Raw genomic sequence first — 9843 nt, forward strand, 5'->3', positions numbered from 1 at the left:
TTATTTTTTTTTTAATTTTGGTTTCACTTATTCCTAAGCTTCAAGTACTCATCCAGCAAACTCATTAAATGACAACATCCACATTTCTTTCTTCAGCATTGACCCACATACCACAGTTCTGCTCCTAATTGTATTATATCCAGATTGTTGATAATCTCTCCTCAAAAACAAAACTGGAAACCTGAAACTTCCCAACCTAAAATTTCCACAAATGTCTTTTCAACAATTGGGCAGTTCCTATATATAATATGAAGCTAAGATAGTTTTCCCCCCAGGTAGGCCAAGCTAATACTTTTTTTTTAAGTCTTAAGGTATTATCATTATTGCATTGTCGGTTTTTGTTAAACTCTAGAAAACTCAAACTCAACTCTTTCACTATATTTCATGTTTTTGAGTAAATTTAATGAGCAGAAACAAACAAGTACACACTGTCTTGTTTCTGGTAGATGTAAGCTTCGATCTAGCACTGAAAGATTGCTTTCTGGCCTGCTGTTTCTAATGCTTACCTGTTCTCTTTACTTCCCACACTAGCACATTCTTTAACTCACTTTTCTAGTCCAAAATGATTGAGTTTATAGAGTACTGGTTTCTTATGCCACCTTAATTCTAGACAGGTTTGCTATGACACCTTTTGATATCTGTTCTAGTTTGTTGTCCTCAGCACACAGACTGTGCAACCAAACCTGCATCTAAATCCTAGATTTAGAACCTACAAAGTATGTACAGCACTTCTGACAAGTTCCTTATATGTTCTAATCTCAGATTCCTCACTCATTAAAATAAGAAAAATAATGCCTACCTTTGAAAAGGTTGACTATTAAAGTGCTTAAATATACTCAAACATTTTACAGGTAGATTTAGGCTCAGGTGGTAGGATTCTCAGTTCTCATCACAGACCTGTACCCTCAAGCTCATCCTCAATTCTGGTGGACAGCAGATAAGGTTTTCTGCTCTCTAGCTTTCATGGTCCCTGCAAAATCTAAAAGACATTGTTCTGCAAAAAGAATCCCTATCTCAGTTCTACAAGGTCCTTATCTAAATCCTAGCTCATATGTGCATATTTTGTACATATTTTTCTTGGTCTTTTCATGGGACTCACTAGTTTCCAAGTCTAGATTGTCTTGTTGGACTGTTTTTTTTTTTTATAATGTATCTGAGAAGCATTTACTTGGCTAGATGATGAGGCCACTTCACTGGGTTCTTCTTTAAGCCATCAGGAGACTATTTTTTCATCAGAGACCTGTGACTTCTTATGAAGGCCTGTTTTCCCTGATATCTTCAGAGTCAGCCCATCCATTTATAAAAACATTCCACGGTATCAAGTTATAAAAAGTAAATCAGAGAAAAACCTAGCTTCTAACCTCAGTCCTCTAACTTACAAAATATATGACTTTAACCAAGTCATTTAACCTAACAGAAACTTCATTTTTAACATGCAAAGTAGATAAATATAGAGATATAATTACTTAAAAGGTAAAGATCAAATGGAATAATGCAGCTGAATTTACCTCGAAAAAAACATTTGTATGCAATGAAAAAGGAATTATCTATTTAATCAAAGAGGTAGTACAGAGCAGGAGAGAAGATAAAGGAATCTGAAGTCAAGCTCACAGATGGAGCCCTGGATCTGTCATTTACTGGCTCTACCATTGAACCTATGAAGTGAGGATGACAGAACCTGCCCCAAATGATATTATTTCAGTGGTTCAGCCTCTATCGCTGTCATTAGACATTACTATGTGTTTGGCATCATGTCAAGTACTAACGACAAAAAGGAAATTAAGACAAGCACAACTATCTCTTGTCACTACATTTCCTAAATCATTTATTTTATATAGACTTCTTGGCAAGTAAAAACCTAAGTAGTAAAGCATTCCCTTAGAACGTCAAGACTCCATAGTTTCAGTGGTTGTTTTCCATGACAGTTGCCAGTGGACACAGTGACTCTGATGATTCTTTTCCTAATCTATCTCTTAAGCTGAAATTGTCCTGATGAGTTATAAGTAAACTGTTTAGGACATGATTCAATCAAATAAAAATGAGCTAAGAGTGTTTCTCAAGTAACATCTCAGACCATCTGCTTCTCAGTCACCTACAGTACTAGTGAAGGGGCAAATTCCTGGTCCCAACTCCAGATTTACTGATTCAAACCTCTGGCTGGAAGGTGTGGGCATCTTCATTTTTATTGTTTCCAGTGTAACTTTATGTAAATCCCACTTGAAAATGGCGAGAGAGAGAGAGAGAGAGAGAGAGAGAGAGAGAGAGAGACTCCATTATATAAGAAGTCTGCAACCAAATACTGAATGACAGAAAGCATGCAATAAAGAAAAAGTTTAATTCTCAGAATCAATTTTCACATGCCTGCCTCCTGACCTGATGAAGTCATCAAACCACAAGGATCAAGATCAAAATGGAGCTGAACATACACACTTTAACTGTGTGTGCTCAAGAAATTGCTCCTTCAGAAGAGAGCATGAGTGGAAAGGGATTCTGGAAACCTTTGCCCAAGATTTCAAAAGCAAAAACAATTGTGTGACTGCTCTATTAAAACCCAGGCTTGCTGATCTCAGAAAGCCGAACTGCTTTCTCCTAAATTCAGTGGACTACTGACTGCCTGCACCAACTCTTCACAGCTACCAGGAATATAGGGGAACCTTTCAAGTGTAAGCCTTTCCCATTGGGGACCAAGATGATTCTGTGACACCAGAACAATCAAAGGCAAGAAGGCTTGTGATCTTTTGGCCAAAGGAAACTGAAATAACCAACTAAAAGGTACATTTATGCCTCTTGGTAAGAGACAAAAATAGGGCTCACAGAGACGGAAGAGAACCACGGTGCTCCAAACTCCTAGTGGGCGTGGCCTTTCAAAACAATAACAATTCTAAGCTAATTAACAAAATATTTCTCTATGGACTACCTCTCTGTGGTTTGCGATCTTTACTGGTTTTGGTAATAAAATGTATAATTTGGGCTTTAGTTCCTGAGATGCGATAAGCTAAGCATTATACCTGCAAAAAAATCAGAAGCCCAACTCGCAAAGGCCTCCCAGCCTGCCCACACCCCTCTAGAACTGGTCTTAACAGCAGAGCGGGCGGGGCCGCATTTCTCCCGCATCACTGCGCTCCTCTCCGCCTGCGTGAACACCGCCCACCCACTCGTGTGAACCCACTGGGCCCAGCCCTCCCCTAGGCCTGGTGCTGAATCATGAGCCCAATATCTCTAAAAGGTTGGGGAAAAAAAAAAAAAAAAGAAAGAACAAAGCCACTCAAGGCTAGTTTGAATGGGGAAGTAGGGACGGCGCGGCGCAGAAAGCTGGAAACACCAACTTTGCTCCCCTTCCTCCCTGATCTTCCATTAGCCCCCAAATTAAAATGAGTATGAGGTTCTTAGGGACTCCCAAGAGGGTACCCCTTCTCCAAGGCTATTCAGATGTCTGCAACGCAGCGTCCCGGACCCGGTGCTCCACCTCATTGTTCCATCACCCGCCGAGAGCCAGCCTGCGCCAGAGCCAGCTCGCCTGAAAGCGGTTAGGGCTCCGCCCGCTCCGGAGCCCACCCTTAGCCCCCCGCAAGCAAGTCTTGGCCACCCTCCTCACCATCCTTCCAACCTATCGCTAGGGCAGAACCCCAAGAGTCCTGGAGGCGCAGGGTGGGTGCTGTCCAAATGCTGGGAGGAGGTGGCGCGGGTGGGGAAGGATCGGCAGGCCTGGCCTGCATAGGGCACAGACCTGTGACAGCGCGGTTCCCATTCCGGAGCTGGAGAAGCAGTCTCTTGCATGCTGGCACCCAGCAGCAGAAAGCACAGGGCCAGACTCGGTGCAGGCTGCACAAGCCAATGACTGCTACTCACCCCAACTGTTTCTGTCCCTGCGGCTCTTGGCCATGGTGGTCCTCGGACTGGTGGCGGCAGCCAGGCGCTGTTACTGCTCGCGGTCTTCTCCAGGGCCGCAGGTTGCCAGCAGCGGGAGGCTCTATGCCCGCCTTAGGCGCAGTTCGCTCAGACTCTGAGGATGTTGCTGTGGCGCTGGTGGGAAGAAGTGGGGAGGAATAGGGAGGAGAAAGCGGATGAACCAAGCTCAGCATCACAAGCCAGGGTTCACACAAATACCAGCGTCACACCCTCTGTACCTGCCCTCCCCCACCCCACCCCCAAGCGTGAAGACAGTGATAGACGATGTACTGCAACATTTTCTATAGTTATGGTTACACACACAAATAAACAGCACCCCCTTGCACATATGCTCACAGAATTTAAGGGGATTACCCAGTGACAGAAATACATAATGGCTGTTCAAATACATGCTGCGACATTTACCCAGAGAAGTTAAAATGATCTGTCTTCCAGGCATCTTCCTTCTTTCCATTTTAAAAGCAAGGGGCATGTTAATAAGGAGGATTTTTGTGTTTGTATACTAAGCAGGTCTGGATCTTAAACTTAGGTTAGGCTAACAAAATTTAGGTCCAAGTAAGCTAGAGATTCCCCATAATCTATAACTGGCTCAATATCTAGTGGACAGCAAATCCTACTAGGTTGCAAAGACAATCTGGAGTCACAGACTATTAGCAAATATTTGAAGTAAAACCAGGCAACATAGTCTGGGTGGTGGACAGGGTGCTTGGGCAACCATAAAGTTTTCAGACAAATTAAATAAAAAACAAAAGGCAATAATAAACACTTTCAAAATATTCTTTCTTTTCGATGTTTTCTGCTTCTCCGCCCACAAACTTCAGACTTGTCAGCATCCTAGACACACTGCCCCTTCATGTGCTTTGACCCACTACATACTTTCATCCCATTCTTCACTCCTCACTCTGCTCTCTTCCAGTGCACCTTACTAGGATGATGATTCCCCATATCCTTACATTTTGTGTTCTTTTCTCCCTCTTAAGACAGGACAGGGTCTCACTGAGACCTAGCTGATCTCAAAATCATGATCCTTCTGCCTTTGCCTCCCAAGTGCTGGGATAATAGACATGTACATTGTCTGGCAGTTTCATGCTGCATTAACGAGAGGAAATCATCACACAGAAATGAGTCTATAAGCGCTTAAGGTTATCCCACTTTGTGTCTTACTGACACTTTGAAACCAACATGTCTAAAATCAAACTCTCACTACTATCAAGTCTTTGACATTCTATATTTTAGAGTTAGTGGTTCTAATGACCCTAGAGCTGTAAACACAGTAAACAAAACTTACACAGTAAACAAAGCTTGCATTGTGGATTTAAAGGAGTGTTCAGTAGAATTGTATTCTCCAAAAGCTAATGAAACAATATAGGAAGACAGAAATTATCTCAGGCCTGTACCTATGAACCAAATTCACAAAACAACAATAACAAAAAAATAGTGTTCTGCTTTTTAGTATATACTCATATACTATGAGTTTGACCTCACATTCTAGTGAAAGTGAATCTTGAAAGTGAATTTCATTAAAATAGAGTACAGATTCTACAAAGGACAGAGGGGGGAATTTTTTTTACATTTTATTTATTTTTTATTTATTTAATAACCACATGATTAGAAGAAACATTTCATTACAGCTTCAATAACAATTTCCAGAGCAAAGATAGATTTCTTTCAAAAGTGGCTGTAAATTTTTAGGTTCACAGTTGAATTAATACAGTTATACAATATTGAACTAAGTATAAACCCTGTAAGACATAAAATTGAATGAGTTTTTACCCTTTAAAGAAGACCTCCAATTCATTTAAAAATATGCTGTTTCCTACATTTTTAATGCTACTAACAGATGTTTACACATGTGTCTTTAATATCTATGTATCTGATTATTACTAGTCACAGTCAGTTACACTCGGATACTTAGTACCTGAGTATGGATATAAAGTTATCAGGTAGATTCACTGGTAATGTTTATCACCTCTAATATTTAACATGAAGTAAATTTTTATGCTTCTTCCTCAAATATGTCATTTTCAAAAATTTATTGATTTTTGTGTGTGTATATCATGCAGAACATCCCACACAATCTTATTCATCTATATACCCACTACCCAAATGACATCCTCCCATACCCTCCCCCATTCCACACACTGGAGCCCATATACTCTGTCATCCCTGTTACTGTCCACTGTGTTATCAGCACCCCGAGCCATTCCCCAGTGCTTGTCCTTCTGCTGAATCTAGTCAGCCTATCTAGAGCTCCTTGTTTTAGGAAGATCAGCTGTTCCTCAAAGAGCAGCAATCAGTTGTCAATATTCCTTTAGATAAGACTGGGGTCTGCTGTTCATTTTCCCAGTTCTATGCTGGGTTACTTTCTGTCTAGGAGTCACTTGGGCCACCCTGGATAATAACTCAAAGGAAGGTATCTCCTGTCTCATATTGTTTCTTGTTATGTATCCTTTAGCTATTGTGCTGAATACCTTTAGTGTCAACTTGACACACCTGGGTTGAGGGAGCCTCAATTGGGGAATTGTCTCCATTGGACTGGCCTGTGGCCATGTCTGTGGGGCTTTTTCTTGATTGTTGAGTGATGTGGGAGCGCCCAGCCCACTGTGGGTGGTGCCACCTCTGGGCAGGTAGGCCTGTGTTGCATAAGAAAGCAGGCTGATCAGGGGTCAGGGAAGCAAGCCAGTAAGCAGCGTTCCTCCATGGACTGTGTTCCAGCTCCTGCTTCCAGGTTCCTGCCCTGAGTTGCTACCTTCGGCTCCCTGATGAACTGCGACCTGGTAGATGTAAACTGAATAAACCCTTTCCTCCTCAAGTTGGTATTGGTCAGAGTGTTTTGTCACAGCAGTGAAGAACAAACTAGAACAGCTATACATATGAACTCTTAAAAAATTATATTGACCCCATTAATCTTTGGTTATACTTTCCTTTTGGGTGTTTAAGACCCTACAATTGACGCAGATAAACCAATTTATTTTTACTCTTAAAGTCGTTTGAGGATCTATTCCTCAGGGGTAACAGGGGCTTCGGAGGAGCCCCTGGCTCCTTTCTTTTACCAGTTCCATCTATGTTAAGATAAGTCAAAGGTCCTGCTTGAACATGGCTGACTTCACTTGGAAGCATGGAGGAAATGTTTCCTCTGTGTTGACCCTCCTCTTTGTACACTGGACACTGGTTCAGGTTTATCTGGTGGGGTCTTCACAGCCTCCTTGATCAAGAGGACAGGTGACTCACCACAATTACAGGACATTTTGAGATGCTCATAGTCCCCTGGAACTTAGTTGACCTAGGAGGGAAAGGAGCACAAACTGTCCTCTATGCCCCTCTGTCCAAATTAGTATAGGATTCACAGTATGGCTGTTAAACATCCGAGACGGTTAGTTCCACCAGTCTAGTACTTTTAATTAGCATATGCCATGTAGAGTTTGGGCAAAGACCAAACGCTCTCAGATAAACCTTGCCTAGACATATATTACATTCTTTGATCTGGTTGTATGTATAATTTGTTAGTAGGTTGTTGTACTAATATGGTTCCCTCTGGTTTTCTAAAACTAGCTAGGCATTATTTATCTCTCACATTGTCTAAACCTTCCACCATGGTTTCCCCATTTAAGGTGCCCCCATTTTTCCCATTTCTCCGTTAATACCCATCTCCTATGGTCCCACCTCTCTTGAGCTTCTTCTTTCCCTTTATCCCCTAGGTTCCTTGTATAACCTTCCCGCCCCATCCCCTTAAAATAACCCCATTTTTATCCATATCTCCCTTGTTAACAACTGTTTTCTACTGTTCTTCTCTTTCAGATTCTTTTCCTCTATCTAGGTGGTTCCTTTTCATTATCCTGGTTCCTGTGGTTATGTCTGGATGCATACTCACTTAGCAGGATTTGGTTCTAGGATCCACATATGAGGGAGAACATATGTCATTTTTGTTTTATTTTGTTTTGTTTTGGAGCCTGTGTTACTTCACTTAGTATAACAGCTTCTAGTTCCATCCATTTACCTGCAAATTTCATGATTTCATCTTTCTTTACTGCTGAGTAAAGCTCCATCATATAAATGAACCACATTTTCATTATCCACTCATCAGTTGAGGGACACTTAGGTTGCTTCCATCTCTTAGCTTTGTGAAAAGAGCAGCAACAAACATGGATGTACAAGTGTCTCTGCACTAGGATGAGTTCTTTGGGTATATGCCGAGGAGTGGTATAACTGGGTCAAATGGTAAGTTCATTTGTAGTTTTTTAAGAGTTCTCCACACTGCTTTCCATAGGGGCTGAACCAGTTTGCAGCCCCACCAGCAGTGGATGAGTGTTCCCCTTTCCCCACATCCCCTCCAACATTTGGTATCATTTATTCTCTTGATTTTAGCCAGTCTGACTGGGGTAAAATGAAATCTTAAAGTGGGTTTAATTTGCATTTCCCTAATTATTAATGATGTTGAACACCTTTTGAGATGCTTCTTAGCCATCTTTATTTCTTCTTTTGAGAACTCTCTGTTCAGCTCCTTAGCCCGTCTTTTAATTGGGTTACTTCCTTTCTTGATTCTTTGTTTTTTGAGTTCATTATATTTTCTGTATGTTAAACCTCCATCAGAGGTGTCGTTATATTTTCTGGATGTTAAACCTCTGTCAGAGGTGTCACGGGTGAAGATTTTCTCCCATTCTGTTGGTTTTCTCTTCACTTCCTTGGTGGCTTCTTTTGATGTACAGACACTTTTTAGTTTAATAAGGTCCCATTTGTTGATTCTTGACCTTGTATCCTGGGAAGTTGATGTCCAGTTTAGAAAATCCTTTCCTACACCTGTATCTTGTAGGTTATTGCCAATGTTTTCTTTAACAGTTTCAGAGTTTCAGGCTTCACATTGAGGTCTTTGATCCATTTGGAATTTTGTGCAAGGTGAAAAAGATAGGGGTTTAGTTTCATTCTTCCACAGGTGGAGATCCAGTTTTGCCATCGCGAGCTTCAGGTTTCATGTTGAGGTCTTTATTCAGAGTTGACTTTTGTGCAAGGTGAAAGACTAGGGTCTAGTTTCATTCTTCTATGATTGGAGATCAAGTTTTGCCAGCACTATTTGCTGACGAAGCTGTCTTTCCTCCAGTGAATGTTCATGGCCCCTTTGTGAAATATCAGCTGGCTAAAGTTACATATACTCATATTTGGGTCTTCAATTTTGTTCCATTGATCTATGTGTCTATTTTTGTGTGAGTACCAAGTTGTTTTTATGACTATAGTTCTGTAATACAGTTTAATATCTGGTATAGTAACTCCCCTACATTGCTCTTAGTGCTCAGGGTTGCATTGGCTCTCCAAGGTCTTTTGTGCTTCCATGTGAATCTTAGGATGGTTTTTTCCAATTTTGTGAAAAATGTCATAGGGATTTTGATTGGCATTGCATTGAATCTATAAATGGCTTTTTGTAGGATGGTCATTTTCACAATATTAATTCTTCTAATCCATGAGCATGGGAGGTCCTTCCCTCTTCTCATGTCTTTCTCAATTTCTTTTTTTTAAGGATTTAAAATTTTCAATTGTAAAGGTCTTTAATGTCTTTAGTCAGGTTTATTCTGACATTTTTTTTTTTTGCAGCTATTGTGAAGGGCAGTGTTTCCATGTGCTCTTTCTCTGATTGCTTGTTATTGGTATATAGAAAGGCTACAGACATTTGCAGATTAATTTTGTAACCTGCCACTTTACTGAATGTGTTAATAATTTCTAGGAGTTTTCTGGTGGAATTTTTGGCATCCTAGATATCATATGATTTTCAAAAAGGGATAATTTAATCTCTTCTTTTCCAATTATTACTCCTTTAATTTCCGTCTCTTGTCTTATTGCTCTTTCAAGAGTTTCAAGCACTATGTTATAAAGGAGTGGAGATAGTGGATAGCCTTGTCTGGTTCCTGATTTCAATGGGAATGCTTCCAGTTTTTCTCCATTTAG

At 40.7% G+C, this 9843-nt stretch overlaps 1 protein-coding gene across 7 annotated transcripts in view; it reads right to left on the reverse strand.

Annotated features, from left to right (window-relative positions):
* Positions 1–9843, reverse strand: part of Atl1 (atlastin GTPase 1) — a 114470-nt gene that overhangs the window by 81266 nt on the left and 23361 nt on the right. For 2 of the 7 annotated variants that reach the window (XM_029561972.1, XM_029561974.1), the window contains exon 1: positions 3728–3814. In XM_029561972.1, coding sequence (XP_029417832.1) covers positions 3728–3748 — 21 coding nt within the window. In that variant the 5' untranslated portion in view covers positions 3749–3814. Of the gene's footprint in view, positions 1–3727; positions 3821–3849; positions 4131–9843 lie in introns of those variants that run through there. The other 5 variants (XM_029561975.1, XM_008829844.3, XM_029561977.1 and 2 more) reach the window with 5 other exon arrangements.

This window comes from Nannospalax galili, unplaced genomic scaffold (genome assembly GCF_000622305.1).
Source record: "Nannospalax galili isolate Female #2095 unplaced genomic scaffold, S.galili_v1.0 scaffold253, whole genome shotgun sequence".
Classification (NCBI taxonomy): domain Eukaryota; kingdom Metazoa; phylum Chordata; class Mammalia; order Rodentia; family Spalacidae; genus Nannospalax; species Nannospalax galili.